The sequence below is a fragment of the Mytilus trossulus genome, chromosome 8, assembly GCF_036588685.1.
Source record: "Mytilus trossulus isolate FHL-02 chromosome 8, PNRI_Mtr1.1.1.hap1, whole genome shotgun sequence".
NCBI lineage: Eukaryota > Metazoa > Mollusca > Bivalvia > Mytilida > Mytilidae > Mytilus > Mytilus trossulus.
Genome location: NC_086380.1, coordinates 3,811,537 through 3,831,500, shown reverse-complemented (window position 1 = coordinate 3,831,500; position 19,964 = coordinate 3,811,537). Strand labels below are relative to the sequence as shown.

Genomic DNA, 19,964 nt, shown 5'->3' with positions numbered 1-19,964 from the left:
GAGGGGGCCCGCTCCAGTCACGCTTCAGTGATTCCCTATATAAGCAACCAAATTTTTTCTCAAAAAGGGGGGGGCGGCCCTCCTGGCCCCACCCCCCCCTAAATCCGCCTCTGTTTACTTGTGAATACAAAATATAAAGTATTACTAATAATGTTCAAGCAAAGTTACTGTGATGTAAATTTGATGGATGAAGTTTAACAACTGTCAGTAAAACTATATACAAGGGTAAAGCAGGTCTTCAGAATTATTCACATTCTTTGAAAAATCAAAGTTAATGCACTCATTTTATGCAAGATATAAAATACAATTTCATGACAAAGAGATGGGGATACAAGCATGTAGTATTTTCTTAATTGGGTTGTCTATTGTCCTTTATCTTGTAATTTTTCTATTCCCCTTAATTTCTCATTACTTTGCTTTAACCCTTTTTTGACATTAATCTTCAGTTTGTTTTAATCAAAGAATCAAACAAAAATTGTAATGATAACCAAAAAAGAAGATACCAATATAATACAATTATACTAACTTAAAGGTAAATATCAATGAGACAGCAGTCTAACAAGTAGTAAATGTCATTCAATTGTGCTAACTATCAACACAAAATGGTTTGAATCTCAATGACTCAGTACAATTTGTGATTAAATTTTACAGAAACAATAGAATATCTGACAAAAAACTGATAAAGAACATCTTATGATACACTGTAATGGCAGACAAATAATGAAAAGGTTCATTTAAACAGTAAAGACTAATAATACAATTGAAATTCAGATGATCCAACCTATGTCCACACATAGCCAACTAAGTTCTGAAAATGCTCTCTTGCTTTCCTTCAAGATCCTTTAGAATTAGTTGCAATGATACTTAATGGTATCTTCAAAAATTTTGATGCAGACATTTCATTGGTTGATGTGACCATTATTTGAAAGGAGAACTGAATGTTGTCAGATCCTTGAAAGAAAAACATAAACATTGGATTTGTATTTAAATCAGATTGTTTTGTACAGGCATAGAACTTTAGTTCATAAGATAGTGTTTCAAGAAATTATGCAAACCCTTTTAGGATGCAGATACAATATCTTTTAAAGCCTATTGAGAATTAAAATGTGTGTCTGTATGATAGACCCAACATCAATATTGTGTACACAAAATTTGTAGTTTAAAGAGGCAAACCATGAATTCTTTATTGCTAGTGTAAATAAAGAAACAATGTTGTCACATTTCTTAGTCAAACTGTTGATGCCTGCTACCTTATTTGATTGGCTAGTAATGACTATCATTACTGGTAGAAATCAACAATATGTTTATTTCATAGACCATAGAGGAAAAAAGTAAAAACAAAAGTACTGAACTCAAAGGCAAGTTCGGTAAAGCGCTGAGTCATGAGCAAACAATACATCTATAGCCAACAGGACAATCTTTGACAATTTTTCAACTAATTAAGTTCATAACTCTGCAATAATGTATAAGAAATTTATAACAAAAAAAACCCAAGAGAGCGCTTATTTCAATAGATAAGATAAAAACAAGTCACCAAAGTTTTATGATAACAGCTAAAAGCTGAAGTCCCAATACTCCAAAATGTCAAATCAGGAATTAAAAGACAATAATCGAAAGTTAACTTATGCCAATAATGGAAAAATCCAGAATTTTTATGAACAAAATGCCACAACTCAGAAATGATAAATGTCAAATTTATAGAAATCAAAAAAAGCTTAGGTCAATAGATATAATCAATTAAAGTTTCATCAAAATGGTAAAGTCTTTTTTTAGTTATATTCTAACATGGAGACAACGGAATACATCCCTTAAACCACCATATACAAAGGTTAAATAAGCATAATTATATATCTTAAAGAGATATTTTGACTAATGACATTTCTTGCAACAAAATAATAAAATATTTTTTTGAATATTTTTTAATTGTTTACAGAAGATTCTTTTACACAGATAAAATGAGTAAAAATTAATGAAGTCCTTGTTTATGTTCTTGATTCAACGATGTGAGAATATTCCAACTTCTGCACAAAACTTGTATGGCTTGGTTCTATTTGGCCCTCTGAAAAAGTAAAGTATAAAATCAAATAAAAAAAAAAAAAATTTGTATGTATTTTCATTATAAAGCATATATAAGGCATTACAGAAAGCTGTTAAATGGTTGTAGAGGTATTTTGCAGTTTTATAAAATAAATTTTACATATAATAGGTGATCAATTTAAAAAAAATAAAAACTTTTAATACACAACTTGTATTGTTGAACTTGAGAAACTTTGTAGATTTATTAAATCTATTTCTGTGAAAGTCTATCCTCCTGGTTAATACAACTATATGTTTATTTATCATTTGTGTAAATATTTATCATATTAATTTTGTATTTCACACATGCTATATCTTATATATGTTATATATATTATTGTAATATCTTCTCTGTAACTATGTATTTGGTTTATGAGAATAAAGATCATTCATTCATTCAAGTAGTATGGAATTGCCTATATTAGTTTTCTTGTTTTAATTTTTTACATTTTTCATTTTGGGGCTTTTAAAGCTGACTATGCAATATGGGTTAAACCCATTGTTGAAAACTATACAGTGCCCCACATTTGGTTTCTTGTGGAGAGTTGTCTCAATGTCAATTATACCACAACTTCTTTTAGTATTCACTTATTTTACCTTGCAAATCTAGCATACACTTTCTCTTTTGATATTTCCTTAGGTCCTTCTTCAGCATTCTGTGTTTCTGTCTCCAAATACACATCAAAGCACATTAGCAAACGTTGTAATTGATTGGCTAAAATTTGGTCATGTGACTTGTGAATAATCATCTCTTTGTAATGAACATTCACCTCTTCCTCCATTTCCTACAACAAAAGTATATTCAATTCATATTGAAAATTATCAAATTTTATAATTATTAGTATCAGTCAAAATGTAATGAATAACAGAAGTATTAGATAAATATAGATTCTTACATTGATACCAGTGGATTATCGGATTTATCCAATCGAGATAGTTAAATTATCAATTTTAAAGTTCGAGCCGCCTCGGCGAGTACTTTAAAATTTATAATTTAACTATCGAGATTGGATAAATCCGATAATCCACGAGTAACTATGTAAGAATCTGTTTCTCTAATGATTAAAAAGACATTTTCTTTTTTTGTTTATCGAAAATCCCCTTCGAGTGCCTTTCACATTGCACGAAGTTGTCAATTTCATTAACACCTGTTATCATATTTTGGTTCATCCAGTCAGCCAAAAAGGTCATGACCCTTAAAATCATCCAATGATTTTCTGAGATCACCAGCAACCACACGTTGATTAAATTTTTTTATACAATGGGTTCGAAAAGGGATAAATTTCCATAGAATTAGAGAAATATGTGATAACTACTGATTCGGCTACTGAGGATTTATTATTATTTGTTGGATACAAATTTTCTTTGATTTCTTGAGGAATTTCAGGGAAACTATGAATTGAAATGTTCAAATAAGTACATTTACAAATGTCTCATAGATATTAATGCTGAGTAAACCATGAAATCAAATATCCAGGAAAACAGATGTTTTATGAAAATGGAAGTTTTCTTCAATCCATTAAAACAAGTACCCACAAATATCAATGAATAAAAAAAATTTTTTTTTTTTTTTTTTTAAATGTTTTCATTTAATAGGCATAAAACTTTGGATAAGAAGGACAGATCTATAGTTACCTGTATATTAATGTCATTTAAAGCTGATCTTTCTGTCTGCCATTGTAAACTAACGAGGAACAGTGGCGCCACTGCAGGGTAATCAGGTGTCATTACAATCTGTGCTGTCATCTTAGCTAAAAATAAATGAAGCCATCTTGAATAACAATCTGTATACTGTAAAGTGTTTTATTTCTAGTGGAGAGTATTTACTGGGCCAAACCTGTTACAAGATTTTATTTCCAGATGAAGTTTTTAGTGATTCTGATCTTTTTTAAAGAGAAACTTTATGGGTGAAATATTTTCATGATGTTATCTTAATCACCAAACAATGGAAAATTCAGATCTCAAGGGCATTTTCCACATAAACAGTAATTCAAAAATATTTATCATATACTGTTTTTACAATGAAAATGAAGTAAATTCAGAATCTTTTGCTAGCATTTATTTTTGAAATTGTTGAAAAATGTATGTGAGGAGGTGAATTATTGTTGCATATGCATAATGCTATCAAAATACACAATGTCACAATTATCTTCTGTGTAACATTGGAAATCAAAGCAAAAATTACTGCATTTACAGGTATACACTACTTTACAACACAGCCCCTGTGTAGGGTAAAATCAATATTGACCTCTTACCTGAGCCTCTGTCCATGGTTGCAGTAAAGAAGATATCGGACTCCTTGGCTAGACCATTTGATACAAGTTCCTCAGTGTAAGGTAACACACAGAAGTCCTCATAGGTTGACCTCTTCCAGGAAGCTAGTTTGGCCACTATCTTTGTTGGAAATAATGACATGGCTTCTGGAGCAAGGGGGATAATACCTCTCTCTACAAATAACAAAGTTCCAAATAAAAAGTTAAATGAAATCTAACAAAACATGGCAACTATCTTTGTTGGAACAACTGATATGGGTTCTGGAGCAAGGGGGATTATCCCTTTCTCTGTAAATAACAAAGTTACAAATAAATAATTAAATGAAATCAAACATACCATATACTGTGTATTCATTTATTTTTCATGGATTGAGCAATAATTGTGTTTTCATTGATATTTCATTTTGATGTTTAGCATTGTCTGCACTCAAGTGGTAAGGGGTTATAAACATTGTGTTAAAATTTTATTGATTTCTATTTACTTTTACTTAAGTTGTTATACAGAAACCATCTGTCTTCAGATGACGAAGATGCCTCCGCCAGCTGACAACAACGTGATACCAATATATGACCAAATTTTTTTTAATTTTGCGGTCGTATAAATAGTTGTCTATGTAGTTAACCACCTTTATTATTCATACAGGACTTAAAGTAAGTTTGAGTCAACATGAAGATGTGAATTGTACATTTGTTTTTGAGGAATTTAACAGTTTTAAAGAGTAAAACCAAGATCTGACTACTTTTTATCGGTTAGCAATGATCATTTACTAAATACAAACCACAGTAAGTCAGTATTCAGGATAAGTGACTGGCTTTGAAGTAAGTAATTGATTTACTTAGCTCAATGAATTGAGGATACTGTGGATTCATTTATTTTTCATAGGTACAAATTTTCCTGGATTGAGAAAATCTTACATTTTCTGGGATACTTGATTTTGTAGTTTTGTCAGTCTGCATACATTTGAATAGAACACACCTTATTTGTTGAATACATACATTAGAGGTTCCGCTGTACCCAGTAATTCCATTAAAATTGGTATCAAACAAATAATAACATATCCACAGTAGAAAGTGAAATTAAGTCAAAATAATTACCTAATGATGCCAGCTGCTTCAGAAGTGATAATCTCGACTTTATTCGTCGTCTTAAACGTTTGATCGTCTGCTGCATGTTTTCTGAACTAACAGATGAATCTGCGACCTTTGAACTTTTGTTGTTGTTAAGGAACTGTAACCCCGACAACCACTGTGCCCACAAATATGGCTTTCCTGTCTCCTTGATGTACTGGTTAAATTCTCCCAACCTGTAAATTATAAACAGTATATAATTTTTAAAAGAAGCAATAGATGACACAAACAAAATTAGTATAAAGTTTTTCGGAAAATTGTTCTTTTGTGATAGTCTTTTCTTTAATAAGGACAAAAGATTTTGAATTTCATAGAAGAATTTGAAATGTTTTAATTATATAGCTAACTAAAATAAGTTTATCTTTATGTCCACAGATGACAGTTTGCTTACAATATTTACCTGACATTAAATTTAATATCTAAAGACATAAAAATCAAGTAAATAACCTATGAAGTATTCTATTAAATGATTTTAATGCTACAAATTCTGCAGGGTCAATAAATAAAAGAATCATATGATATGCTAAAAAGAGTTGATAAATTTGTTACTAGAATATGGTTCAGTTTTATTTTGCAGATTCAAAATTTTTTTATTCAATAGCTGTTTGCAAGTTTTTCTTACCATATGTTTCTTGTTTCTGAATCCAATTAAAAAAAAATTCACTCCTTACCATTCTAAAAATGAAAGCTATTATTCTAATACATAACTTACCCTAATCTCCTTAATTCATACTGATTGGCAGCATTTGGTGAAGTGTTGCCATTGTCACCAGGATAAATCTCATTCAAAAGTAGGTCAGGTGAAAGTAGGTCACTGTAACATACAGTTTTCATATCATGTAAAATTAAGTAATAAGTTCTTTGGTATCAAATGAATTTTGAGAAAAGAATATGCTCAGTTGTCATATCCTTAAGCATCAAAGCAGTTACTAAAAATTAAACATACCGTCTTTTGGTATGTATAACGCACACATTTATACCCTAGATCATGTTTCTAGTAAGAGGGGTGCGTGTTATACATGACTACAAACAATTTCTTAAGTCTTTTTTTCAGGTCCAAACTCCGACAAAGAAATTTCCAAGTGAAGTGAAGAGTTAGGAATATTTTTGCCAAACCCTCGATTGTTTTTATGTTTTACATGTAACAATTGTAATATGTATCGTATTGTTCTTGATTTGTCATGTTTTATTCAAATAAAATTCATTTTATATCTTTGTTGTTACGTTTATTGTGTAAATTTGTCCATCTGTTTTGCAATCAGGAAATTTGCCAAGTCTTAATAAAGACACAATAAAGCTTTTGCTGTCGATTAAATTAGCCTCTGTGTTCCTTGTTGTCATAACTTACTGTTTTAGTAAGTGTTCATCATAGAGAGTTGAAGAAAAGTGTATGAAATTTGAATAAACCACGCTCGTTTTGACAAGATAAACCGCCATTTTTTCTAATGTATTGATCAGGTGATCACAAGTCATGTGGGTAAGTCATGTGACTTAATATTGTAAAGTGATGATTTACTGTCTATGAAAAAATTATTAGGAAATATACGTTTTTACTTTGTAACTTTTCAACTTTTAAACAACTGTTTAACAACTGTTTAGACCATTCAAGAAATTATGGTTGAAAACATGATAATCCCATAATTGTAACCTGAATGAATTTAATTAGGAACAAGGTCAACCTGTCACTGATTTGTTTTGACATCAATTAGACCCGTTGATTGAGGTGTGATAATCCGGATTAACAGCTACAATCATCAAACAAAAAATATAAACAATGAGATTTTAACAATTTATTACAGCACTAATGACATTAATTATAATTATTAGACTGATTCGTAATTATTTTATTGTTTGAATCAGAACAATAATTTGGTCATTTAATCTTGTCCTTGATACTCAACCCATTTATTAAATTTGGATTAAAATATTTATCTCAAACTCATAAAATTCTTATTCATTTGTTAGAATACTTTCAATTTCATATCAATTACGTTTTCTGTACGGAATTCTCCGACATTGGTGTCCATTTAAAAAACTTCCTGTTTACCGATAAACGCGTTTGCCGATATCGGAGATGTAACTTTTCCGAAAATGTCAATGAATATTATACAAACAAGAAACTTTTTTTCTCCAGTTTCATGGACCAGAAAGGGGGTGCGCACAATACATCAATGCGCGCTATACATACCAAAAGACGGTATATGAAATATATTTTCACCGACAAAAGCTTGTGTTATGGCATATCTTGAACATATACATGTATCAACCTCATAAAATTTTGTGCTGAAAACTATAAACTTTTTATAAAACTAGTTTAAAAACTTGTGCATAAGTTTATTTCCTAAAAGAAACTTTTTCAATGGCTTAAGTTCTGTCATTGAATCCCATTACTAGAACCTCTTGTTAACTATTTTGCTATGTGGCTATCTCTTATTGCTAACATAGTTATTCTTTCCAAATTACTAGATACTTTGTGTGGTGTGTAAAGGTATAAGACTGGTCGTAAATTGTAAAACCTATTGTAAAACCCCTGCAAGATACTATTTTATGCGTTTCTCCAAAGATGTTCCAAGACCTATTGTAAAAAACTGGACGGATTCTGTTTAGTGTCTTTCATCAAAGTGTTTTTTGCCAAGATAAGTTTCCAGTAACAAAACAAATTACAACTTACCCTCCAGATATACAAGATGGTGGAGATTCAGATCCAGATTTTAATTGCATCACCACAGTAACTATCTCTAAGGTTACCAAGTAGTAAAAATTTAACTGTAGACAGGTACCATCTGTAACATAACACATATTAATCATGAAGGTTTTCTTTAGCAACATTTTTTAATAGATATTCCTGAGTTTTTAATGTAATAAAATATCATCATTGGCTATTTTGTATTCTAATATGATGTGCCTCTTTCGTTTGAAAACAACACTGTGTTAATATATTCTCAATATATCTATACTTAGCGCAGACTCAGAGATATACATAATAATGACTGTTCTAATATACTTCCCACTTAAATCACACACGTATTGGAATCTATTTGCAGACCTTTTGCCAATTCTATTAATTCAAAAAGTGCAATTAAAAAAAAGAAAATAACTGTTATTCTTATGCACATGCATAATAAAAAGCAATAATGCACAAGAGCTCGGAGAAATCAACAAAATATACAAAAAAAATCTATTAATTTTTTCAGCGCATTTAAGTCATTTCAAAACATGACGTCATACAAATGAAACACTAAAATTGAAAGTTTTGTGTTACGTGAACCATCAAAATTCATATGATATTGTATTAAAACTGATTTTTGAGGTAGGTTTTATTTTATTTTCTATTCGATTGCATTATTTGTATATTTACTAATTTTAGCAAGTCAACATGGCGGCTCCTTAGTTACAAAATGTCAACTTTGGATTTGAGGGAAGCTTAGGACAAAATCATGTAAATTAAAAATAGCAAATATTGGGTTTGAGATGTAGAAGAATTAATCTTTTTTTAAGCAGTTATTCACAAAATAACCCATGCAAGCTACAGATTTATTAAGATATTTGAGCTTTATCTAACTGGGAGTAAAAAAGATCAGCCACACACACACCAAACCAACCTTTGCTTCAGTATTTTAATGACCATATTTGTCCCATTAGAATCAAAATAATTCAGGGAAGCCATAGATTGTTGGAAATTTACACATGGCCTGGGGCGTGTGTAAATTTCTAACAATCTTTGGCTTCCATGAATTATTACTTAAATATGATATTGGCTGCAAACTGTGTCCAATTTGATACTTACTGTTGACTTCGGCCTTGCCTTGAGCAATAGTTGGTATCTCAGGTACAAAAAACTTGCTATTACCCTTACACCCAGTCAATAGGTGTATAATATAATTTTAGTTGTTAGTACTTTTTTCTATTTTGTCTGAATATATCTAAACATCACTACTCATATAACTAATTTTACCTTTTGTCTTTATTTTAAGCACAACAGACAATGGATGTTTTTTCAGGACTTTCTTTTTTCTTTCAACCTTTCCAGAATCTATTGTTTTTCTTCTTCTTTTCTGTCAAATAAACAAATATATAAGTCTTGTGCATCAAGCTGGAGATTCATAGTTGGTATAAACTTATCTGACAAAGATAAAAGTTAGGAAGCTATTTAAGCAATCAAAGGTCATGTCTTATACATTTCTATATTTATGCTTCATATATATATATTCAAATGTAAAACCCTTTAATGTACTATTAAAGAAAACTAACAATGGAAACTTATTTTTTTTAAATTTTCCAACCAATTAGTTCATTCATTAAACTATTGCTGGCATGAACAATGAGTTAAAAATACTTTAACCCAATTAACATGATCTTCTTTCGCCCATGATGTTACTTAAGAAATAATTCATGGGGGCTTGAATATATAGTGATTTACCACGGGTTGGCCTTTTATGACAAATATTTTATCCGGAGCATTAGCAAGGGGTAAAATATCTGCATAAAGTGACAACCTGTGGTAAAATCTAAAGTAAAAACATGGTTGTTAAACAGGACAAGAAGGTTATACATACAGATGATTTCTTTTCTTGTTCTTCTTGATCACTGTCGCTATCTTCTGTAAAAATATCATTATTATGTTAAACATGCTTTTACATTACATGACATTTAAAAAAAAAATTGATGACAAAATGCATTTCTTTCTATTCTTTGCTAATAATATATCTCCTTTATTGTATTTTATTACACAATTTAGCTATTATTCGTGTGTTTCTCTGTCCTATATGTTTTCCCATTTATTTGTACTGTAGTCCTGTCATGTAATGTTGTCATTTTCATGTTATTTTTAATATTGCAATAAAAGAGGAAGGTTTGGCATGCCACAAAACCAGGTTCAACTCACCATTTTTTTTCTCTAAATGTCCTGTACCAAGTCAGAAAAATGGCTATTGTTATATAATAGTTCATTTTTGTGTGTGTAACATTTTAATGTTGTGTTTCTGTTGTGTCATAGTCCTCCTCTTACATTTGATGTTTCCCTCAGTTTTAGTTTGCAACCCGGATTTGTTTTTATCTCAATCGATTTTTGAATTTCAAAAAGAGGTTGACTACCTTATTTAGAATTTGTAATTTGAAGACTTGGTTCATGCTTAGGTTTAAGATGAATATGAACAAAGCAAATCAGAAATTTAGGTCTGACAGAGTTAAATCTTTTTATAAGAAACTGTTACACTCTATTCATGATGCTGAAAACGAGTTACAGGAAATAGCTTTAAAAACACAAACAATCAAAACATGCATAAAAAGAGGGACAGTAAAACCTTGATTGGATGGTCTCCCAAATTCCTGACCAAATAAAACAATTTTTCCCAGATCCTGAAAAATTAGTCATTAATTTTCTAGTCCTAAAGGATAAATCCCAAATTCCTGCAAAAATAAAAGCTTACTGCTGACATCCATAATAAATTTCTCCCACCCTGCCAAAGAGAAAATAATTGTAGACTGAATAAATTCTTATAATTGCTTATACCAACTTTATTCTAACTTTTGTGTATAGTGGTCTCATTGGTAATCATACCACATCTCATCATTTTAATATTTTCAATATGTATGAGTTACCTACCCACATCAGCAAATAATTCTGGAGTAGTCTTCATTGATTTAGCTGCTTCAATGTCTCCTTCTATCTTCACTTCTAATTTCTTGTCTGTTAATAAAAATTATTAACTAATTTTAAAGAAGGCATTTGAACTGAAAAGAAGAAGAGAGGTTTCATTTTTTCCATAAATTTTGATACTCCATTCCTTTTTTCTATTTGAATAAAAAAACAAGCACCTGCAGAGTAAATTTTCCATTTATCTTTTAACGGATGTTAAATCAAAAACTTTATCCATAGTCGTATGATGTTTTAGACAATTCAAGAGGTTTTCAAGAACCTGAACAGTGAATCTTTAGAATTTCTAACACTACCCACACAATCAAGTTTCTTTTCGTCTTTGTCATATTTGAAGCTCTAAGATACAGATATTTCAAGTACTAAGTAGTTTCTAGTATGAACCTGAGAATTGTTATTCTATAATTTCATGCCATGTAAGGACTACTAACCACAAGCCTGTCTATAGGCATCTGTCTGCATGTAAAGTACATATAGAGGATGGGGAAGGTGTCCAGCTATTTGATGTTGTTCTCTGATCTGGTCAAACGGCATACCTAGGTACTCCTGAACTGGCTTAGTGGACTAGAAATAAAAACATACAATATAAATGATGATGTTAAAAGTGTCCTGCTGTTTTTTTTATGTTATTAATTGATCTGAACACATCTACTTTTTTTTTTATATTAAGCACTCTATTGTTGGCAGAGCAGATTTTAATGCACACACAATATACAACATGTAGACATGTATAAGACTATCAAGCTATTATCAAATGCCATTGTCATACCAGGTCAAAGAGTATCTATAAATAGATGATGACGATGGGTGTCTGCTCAACACAAGCAGCAGAAAATATGTAAGTGCTGATAAAAATATGGATAGGGAATTTGAAGTATATAGTTTGAGGATTATTTTAAATGTAAAACAAAATAATTATACAAATTTGTATCAAATTTTTTAATCACTTTTGATTTGTATCAGATATTTGAAAACTACCAACCACAAGATTTTCCATACTTAAATTACATTCCCCTTCCTTTTCTTTTCATTTAAAATAACTTTACCAAGGAATGACACATACATGTAATAAAAAGCATAAAACTAACCTGTAATATTGATGTAAGTTTTGGTTGCAAATTTTCTAAATATTCTTGCTGTGTTTTTATTTCTTTGTCTAGTTGATCTTTACTGGTTTCAGATTCCTTTAGCTTCTGTGCTAACCTGCAAGACAAAGGAGTAAGTTAAGAACCCTTTTTGGCCCCAAAATATGGCAGTTTTACAAAATTGTTAAAATGTAAACTTTAAGTTATTTATTGGATAGTAGAATGGTTCTGTTACATAAATATGGGCTGTTTTCGACAATACAATGCACATATATTGGGTACTAGCACCATTAAGTCATGCTAAATTACTGAAATCTTAACAATTCCAGCATTTTACTTAAATTTTAAACGGTTTCCGTGTAAAACGAAAGTGGCCGCATTCGTGTTCATCCAAAATATTGATATGAAAGTTGTATTTGATGATAATACATAACATATTTAAAGGTTGAGGATGAACACGGATGCGGCCACTTTCGTTTTTGACAAAAACCATCTGAAATTGACATTTTTACGCATACATATTTGGTAGATTTTTTATACTTGAGCTTGAATCGGATCGATTTTAATGACGAAATAAGTTAAAATCTTTCACATAAATTAATTGAATCATATGAAATAGACACTTAAGTATTTAAAAAGTGGTCAAAATCTTTCGTCAGATGAAACAGAAATTTGAGGCCAAAATCAGTCCTTACCAGACCTACTCCTTCATTTTTTTTAATTTTTTTTATTAATTATTTCAATGAAACATGTATGAGGGTTTGGGTGGGGTTAAATGATTAAAGAATAATGCCCTTAAAAAATGAAGATTAGAGAATAATGAGCCAAAAAATAGAAGATTAGAGAATAAAAGGATGAAATTTTGGAAGATTAGAGAAAAAAGGGGTTAATTTTTTAAAGATTAGAGAAAAATGGGGTGAAAATAAAATGTTTACAGAATAACAGACCCCCCCATCCATACCCTCATGTATAAATTTACCACATTCAGTACCTCATTTTTTGTTAGAATAGGCAGCATGGTATGTTTCATCAGGTTAATGAGAATTAATGTATAGCATATACTGTATGGGTAAAAAGGATTTTCTGTTTGTGGTTAGCAAATGCTTAATTATAAGATTCTCGTGCTGCACTCAATTGGCTTAGTGTTTGAGTGAACAAAATGTAAATAAAACCAGTTATCAAACAGTTGTTTGCTGTATATGAGAACAATGCTTCATTCATGTCATTGATATATGGAATTATATACAGCAAAATGCCTCGAGTGTGTAGGTAAAGGTCATATATTTGATTAGCTTGCTTGTTAGCTAAACCATGAAGTCATTATTATCTTCAGTATACTACCCTCCTTTAATAGTAGACTATTCCAACAGATAACCAATCTATCTGTCTGTAGGATTACACTACTCCTAAAGGAGTGTAGTATTCCTTACCTAATTATGATTTCATGGTTCAGATAGCAAGCAAGCTTACCAAAGATATGACCTTAACTACACACTCAAGGTATTTTGCTGTAAACATGTGACTTACATTTTTCTCTGTTCTAGTTCCCAATCTAATCTAGCCAGTCTCAGCTGGTGTTGGTCTTCTTTTGTAGTTTCCTGTAAAACACAAGATAAATAAAAAAGTTACCAACAATTTTTGCTAGACCTTCAAAACTCTACCCTCAAAGGGAATCGTTTTGACTTCTGCCAACAATCCTAACAGTAATTTAGAACTTTTCACAGATTGTATTTTAAGTAATGGATCTAATATGTATAATTAAATTGAAATAAAAGAGTGCCCTCATTCAAGCTTCACAAAAAAATGGGACAGACAAACAGTCAAGAGTAACAATAAATGACCCTGTCGCCTACAGCAGAGGCAAACATTTTTGTTTTTAAAAAGGGATTAATACATGATAAACAATCAATTTTATTCACCCCATACCCTTGTGAAGGCTACATAAAACACTTTTGTTTGGAAGATGAATTTGACTTTTTCTTAGAAATTGTTTAATTAACTTGTTCAATTAGTGTAAATACAATTTTTTAAACTTACAGGTTTACTGATGTCACTTGGTGCTTCTTCATAAAACTCTTCAACAGATACAAGCTCAATCTCTTCATCTTTTGACCTTTAACAGAAAGTTTCTACTTTGTAAAATGTTACATCTTTGCTGCAATGGCACAATTTTTGAAGAACATAATGCATAATCTCAATTCAGATAATTGATGAGAGTCTCAGATATTAGTTACTGTAGATTCTTTCATTTTTGTAAGCATCAATTTTCTTGGATTATGGAATACTTGCATTTTGTGGATATATGATTTTGTGGTTTCCCAATCTCTGCATATTTTAGCTTCTAGAAAATGTGTAATTGGTGAAACATATGAATTTGTTAATTACCAGGGGTTAAACTCATAAAACTTTGCTCAGTGCTTGGAGCACAAAAATCATGCTCAAAACATGAAATTCAACATTTTGATTGGTTGATTTTCGAGAAAGACTCAAAACTTTTATGACTGCAAGGCCTGTCCCACAAAAATTGGTATCTATCATGTCTATGGAATAAAAATGAATCTTCAGTATATGCCAATACATGGCAAAAATATATATTATATTTTTAAAGTACTGTTCCTCTAAAATAACAAGCAATTTCACACAATGTGATGTTAATTTAACGGTAATAATTTGAAGAAAAAAAAATGTGATTCCTATTAACCCACATAGAATCATACCGCAGCAGATGTTTGATTGGTTTAAAAGAAACAGTGGTCATAACAAAATTGGTTTACTATTGATGACAATGACAGGTGTATAGGAACAGTAATATAATATGTATTAAGATTATATAGATGGCAATGTTCATCAAGGATGCTTATTTAATATACAATTAAAATGATGAATTCAGAACTACGATTTTTTTTAATTCTTTTACAACCATGCAGAAAATCAAATATTAAACACATATAAACATATAAACAATTTCAACAATATAAGAAAACAACATGACATCATCTATAATGTAATTTCCTAAGTTTACAGAATAATCCATCTTCGATAGACAAGGGTAACGATCCAGAGTTCAGGTGCTGACATCAATGGTTAAAAATTATGTAGTTGAAATCGGTGTTATATTTAGTAACCAGTAAATGGTGCAGCATTGTAATCACAAATGTTAGTTTAATCTGCCAAGATGAGGGGTTGGATCGTTACCCTTGGCTACAAAGATGAGCAAAACCTATGACTAATCATCTTTTTATCACCAGTTTATGTATCTTTTCCGAATATGAAATTTAATGATATGATGTCACTATTGTAAAATAATCCGAACACAAAACAAACCCATTTGGTAATTTCATACCATTCATCGTATGACAGCATGCTAAAAAGTAAGATATTCTTTGAGGGTCCATAAAAAATCAGTGATTTTCTTTAGTGTTTCAAACATGTAGTTTGAGAGAGAGGCAATAAATACCAAAGATGCTATTTGAATATTATCATTAAAAGAATCTTGTGTTTTAATCCATATATATATCTGATAGATAATGTAGAGAAAATACAAACTACATAAATGGCACAGATTGTTACAGACTGATAAACTACTAAAATCTCTGGAAAATTGCAATATTCATTGTATATGATATAACTTACTTAAACTCCAAACATTTAGTGATTTCTTTTTCTAAATGCATGGTTTCATACAATAGATTCTGTAGTTGTAAATGGTACTGGTCTATTCTCTGTTTGGCCTAAAAACCCAAAAGAAAAAGATATGAATTATCACTTATACATGTTACTTCGAACTATTCCATTAAACATTCATGGTATCCAGGAGAGGTACTTTGAAAATAGAGTTACCACCCACAGAAGTGATTCTAGATACAAGCATATATTTTAACACTGTACAGCATTATAGTGGATGGGTTGCAACATATATTAAAAGAATGTGTGCAACATAAGTGCAAATGAATATTAATTCATAAATTAATTAATTTAATTTGGGTTAAAAATATCTCAACGAAAAGTCTAAAATTGTTTGAAAATTGAGGTTTCAGAAGAACCCTACATAAAAGACAAAAATCATCTTTTTTCATATTTCAAAATCAATCAAAGTGTAATACATGTACATGAGCATTTGCATAAGGTTGATGTGTATCAGATACAGCTTTTAAATATAAGTCAGCAGCTATTTTAACAAAAAAAAGAGAAAAAATACATGTAAGTCATACACATTTCAGTATAACTTACAATCAGTTTTAATCGTAAGATATTTACATACAAGTCAGAAGCTCTTTTCACAAAAAAAATTAAGAGTAAAAATACTAATAAATTATACACATTTCAGCATAACTTACTATCTAATTTAATCGTAAGATATTTTGCGAAAAGAGTTGCTGGCATTCAATATTTACCTCATTTGTAGCATCTCTTGATTTCTTACATCTAATATGAGATAATCTGTTTAATTTTTTGAGCAACACAAAATGTAAAGCTGTTTCTCTCTTCTTTGTCTCTATGTGATCATTCTGTTGAGAGAAAGAAAAAAACATAAATGATATAAGATAAAGATTATTTAAATATTATGTACCATGTGAATACAAAAATACACAAACATCTTGGTGATGTAACTCAATCAATTTTTGCAGCTACTATTTTTTGTGAAATCATCATTTTTTCAAAATTTTATAAATTCTGGATATTGTGGGTTTTCAAATTTCTATGTACAAGTTTATACAATTTGTACTTCATTAAACACTTAATTTTGTGCTTTATTAATAGCCATTTAGTCAAATATCTAAACATCTGAACCTCTATTTATATTTCCTACAAATATTAGACAGTTCGTGTTGTTTCTTATTTTTTTATTTATAACTGTTGATGTAAATGTCTTTAGGTTTTGTGAGTCTTTGTATACTCCTTGGTTTTGATTATTATTGTCTTTTTTTAAATGCATACAGACTTAACGCAGTAATGATATATACACTTACGGTTGATTTGTCTGGTTTATCTTTAGAATCTCTGATATCTTTGAAACACTTTCTAACATCATCCGTTGTTGATTTAAACAAACTCAGATCTTTTTTCGGATCCCTGTGTTCAACCTCTTCTTCCTCAGCATAAAACAATTTAACATCCTGAAAACCAAGAGAAAATATTATAATAATTAATAACTTTCAGATAAAATAGAAGGAGTAGTACTGCAAGCAATCTTTCTACATGTGCTAATCTTTAAAAAAAATAAATTATTTAATACCCTTATTTGTTGCGGTAATAAGCATTGTGCATAATATTTGGTTGAGGCAAACTAAGGTTAGAGAAGGGCAATGAAAAATTCAGCAATTTTTCTATTCATTAAGGGGCATAACTCTAGAACAGTAAAACTGACGCCACCAAAATTCACACTTGATCTGTATTTTGTGGTAATAAGCATTGTGTATAAGTGTCATAACATTTGGTTGAGGCAAACTAAAGTTTAAGAAAGGAAATTAATTTTGAGACATCCTGGACATATGTATAGACTGTAAGACAAACAAGGGTAAACCTTTATGCCCCCTACACTACGGCCAATGATATTGTTGTCTTTTTTCAAAACAATGTTCGCTTTTTTTTAGGGGAAAAATGCATTTGAATATAAGAAGTTTTTAGTGTGTTTATCATGTTTAAAGTCATAAGAAACCTCAAATTAAAAAAAAATATGCATATGTTTTTTATAACTAAATGAATAGTTTTCATTATACAACTTATGTACATATACTTTTTTCTGAGGAAAATTCTTTAATTTGTCCACATTTAGAAAAAGTTTACTTATTTTTAATTGCTTGCTTCCAGGAAGCAATTCGCCGACATATTTTCCATATGCATAGTGACCCAAGTGTAACCCTCCTCGTAAAAATCTGGTGATTGCAATACGCATGGATCTGTCATTAAAATAAACAAATATCTGATTATACATGTTAAACACGTGCTCAATACCCATGCTTTTTGTGATTTGTTTACTATAAGGTGACAATCGGTAAAACTCGGCTTCAAAACACGGCATTTAATGAGCAGCCATATATGTGTTAAATCAAAACAAACAGAGAGAGAAAAAATTGACGATTATATAATATATTTGCGAAAAATAATGATAAAATCGTGCACAGAGGACTAAGTTTATGATATATACATGCATTGGTTCAAGAATTTGATAAACATTATTTTTCACCACTCACTCTTTCATATGACTTTAATCCTTTTTTTTCTGAATATCTCTAATTTTTTGCTGACCTTTGAAGATTTTATTGTACAGTTAAATTGCATATATTTTGAACAACAGACAATTTGAAAATAAGAGGTACTTTATGGGGAGGGGAAAGAAACTTAAATAATGATGTACTTAATACAGTGTAATACATAATCATTGAAAACCATGAATGTTACAAATGCTGGGATATTTCTAATCAGAAACCTGAATATCAAATTAAAAGTGCTTTCATAATATCAAAATATACCATAAATGGGAAATTTACATACATAACTGCAGATGCCATGTCTGTTTAAGAAAAATTATCAACTTTAATATTGGGAGGAATTTTAGGCCTTTTTTTTTAGAAACTCAAAATGTTCTCTTGGGGATAAAGCTGTATTTGGAATGTAATTTGAGGCAAAAAATATCACTGAGGCAAAAGGGTATAAAAATTATGAGAATAAATCTATACAACAGCGACACAACACAGTAATTTTTATCGAAGCAAGGATTTTTATAGTCACAAATCCTTGGTTAAAGTGTATTGATGAACCTTAAAATATTATGAACAGAGCAAAGAGTGCTTTAGTCCGGACTAAGAGTGCTTGATAAGGGACAATTTCTATATTTATTTATCACAAAAGTGATAATTTGCTGGTATTGAGGTCGAAATTAAACATGATTCCCGTCTTTCAAATCTATGCCAACCTATTTACATTTGTTGATGATTTTGATCTCTTCACGTCCCCTGCTCCTCTGGTTGGAGAAGACTCTTTTTTCAAGCTTCTTTTCCTTTTAACTTCCACTTCGTGGTGATCCTTGCTGCTCATTTTGATTTACATTCGATGTTAATTTTCCTCTTTCGTACTAAGATTTCTATGTTCTTAAACAAAACGTTACAGTGACTCTACTCTGGGAGCGTTCAGTTTTATCTCAGTTGTTTATAAGGTAATGAATTTAATAAGAGTTATTCTTCTTGCAATGTAATCAAGTTAAGGTAAATTGTTCGTGTAACAGTAGTCTCAAATATATTTATTATTATATATACTGAAAATATTTAAAAAAAAAAAAAAAAAAAAAAAAAAAAAAAAGCAACAACATAACAACATTAATTTCCTAAAAGAAACCAAATTACAGAATTCAAAAATTTTACATGATCGATCAAGGATACAAATCATTGAAGCTTCACAGACACTTTAATATGGACCCTTTAATATAGTTTTTATAGTGATATTAAGATGATAACACAATATTGACTGCTGTACCCCTATTTTTGACATTTTTACTCTTCGAGTATGTTTGTTTTGTTCATACATCGTTGACAATGTAATGGAATTTGATGCGACTGTCATACAAATGAGAGGTTTAGCTAGCTATAAAACCAGGTTCAATCCACCATTTTCTACATTAGAAAATGCCTGTACCAAGTCAGGAATATGACAGTTGTTATCCATTCGTTTGATGTGTTTGGACTTTTGATTTTGCCTTTTGATTTTGGATTTTCCTTTTTGAATTTTCCTCGGAGTTCAGTATTTTTG

At 30.2% G+C, this 19,964-nt stretch overlaps 1 protein-coding gene across 1 annotated transcript; it reads right to left on the bottom strand.

The window, feature by feature from the left end:
• Positions 1-1,926: 1,926 nt before the first annotated feature.
• On the bottom strand, positions 1,927-19,303 carry LOC134728140 (THO complex subunit 5 homolog). The gene is made up of 18 exons (XM_063592606.1): positions 19,143-19,303; positions 17,189-17,335; positions 16,613-16,726; positions 15,852-15,949; positions 14,256-14,331; positions 13,746-13,816; positions 12,222-12,336; positions 11,565-11,697; positions 11,083-11,166; positions 10,034-10,074; positions 9,433-9,532; positions 8,149-8,260; positions 6,190-6,291; positions 5,445-5,653; positions 4,332-4,523; positions 3,712-3,827; positions 2,674-2,861; positions 1,927-2,059 (listed from the first exon to the last, which is right to left on the bottom strand). The coding sequence occupies exons 1-18, from the start codon at positions 19,254-19,256 to the stop codon at positions 1,996-1,998; spliced, it is 2,076 nt and encodes a 691-aa protein (XP_063448676.1). The 5' UTR covers positions 19,257-19,303; the 3' UTR covers positions 1,927-1,995.
• Between the last annotated feature and the right edge of the window lie 661 nt (positions 19,304-19,964).

Bases quoted from the DNA above. Each gene is read 5' to 3' on its own strand.
- LOC134728140 (XM_063592606.1), bottom strand. From the start codon at position 19,256: ATGAGCAGCAAGGATCACCACGAAGTGGAAGTTAAAAGGAAAAGAAGC. The intron at 13,817-14,255 runs GTAAGTTTAAAA...TGTGTTTTACAG, and splicing joins CAAGTGACATCAGTAAACCT to GAAACTACAAAAGAAGACCA. The intron at 6,292-8,148 runs GTAAGTTGTAAT...TGTATGTTACAG, and splicing joins CCATCTTGTATATCTGGAGG to TGACCTACTTTCACCTGACC.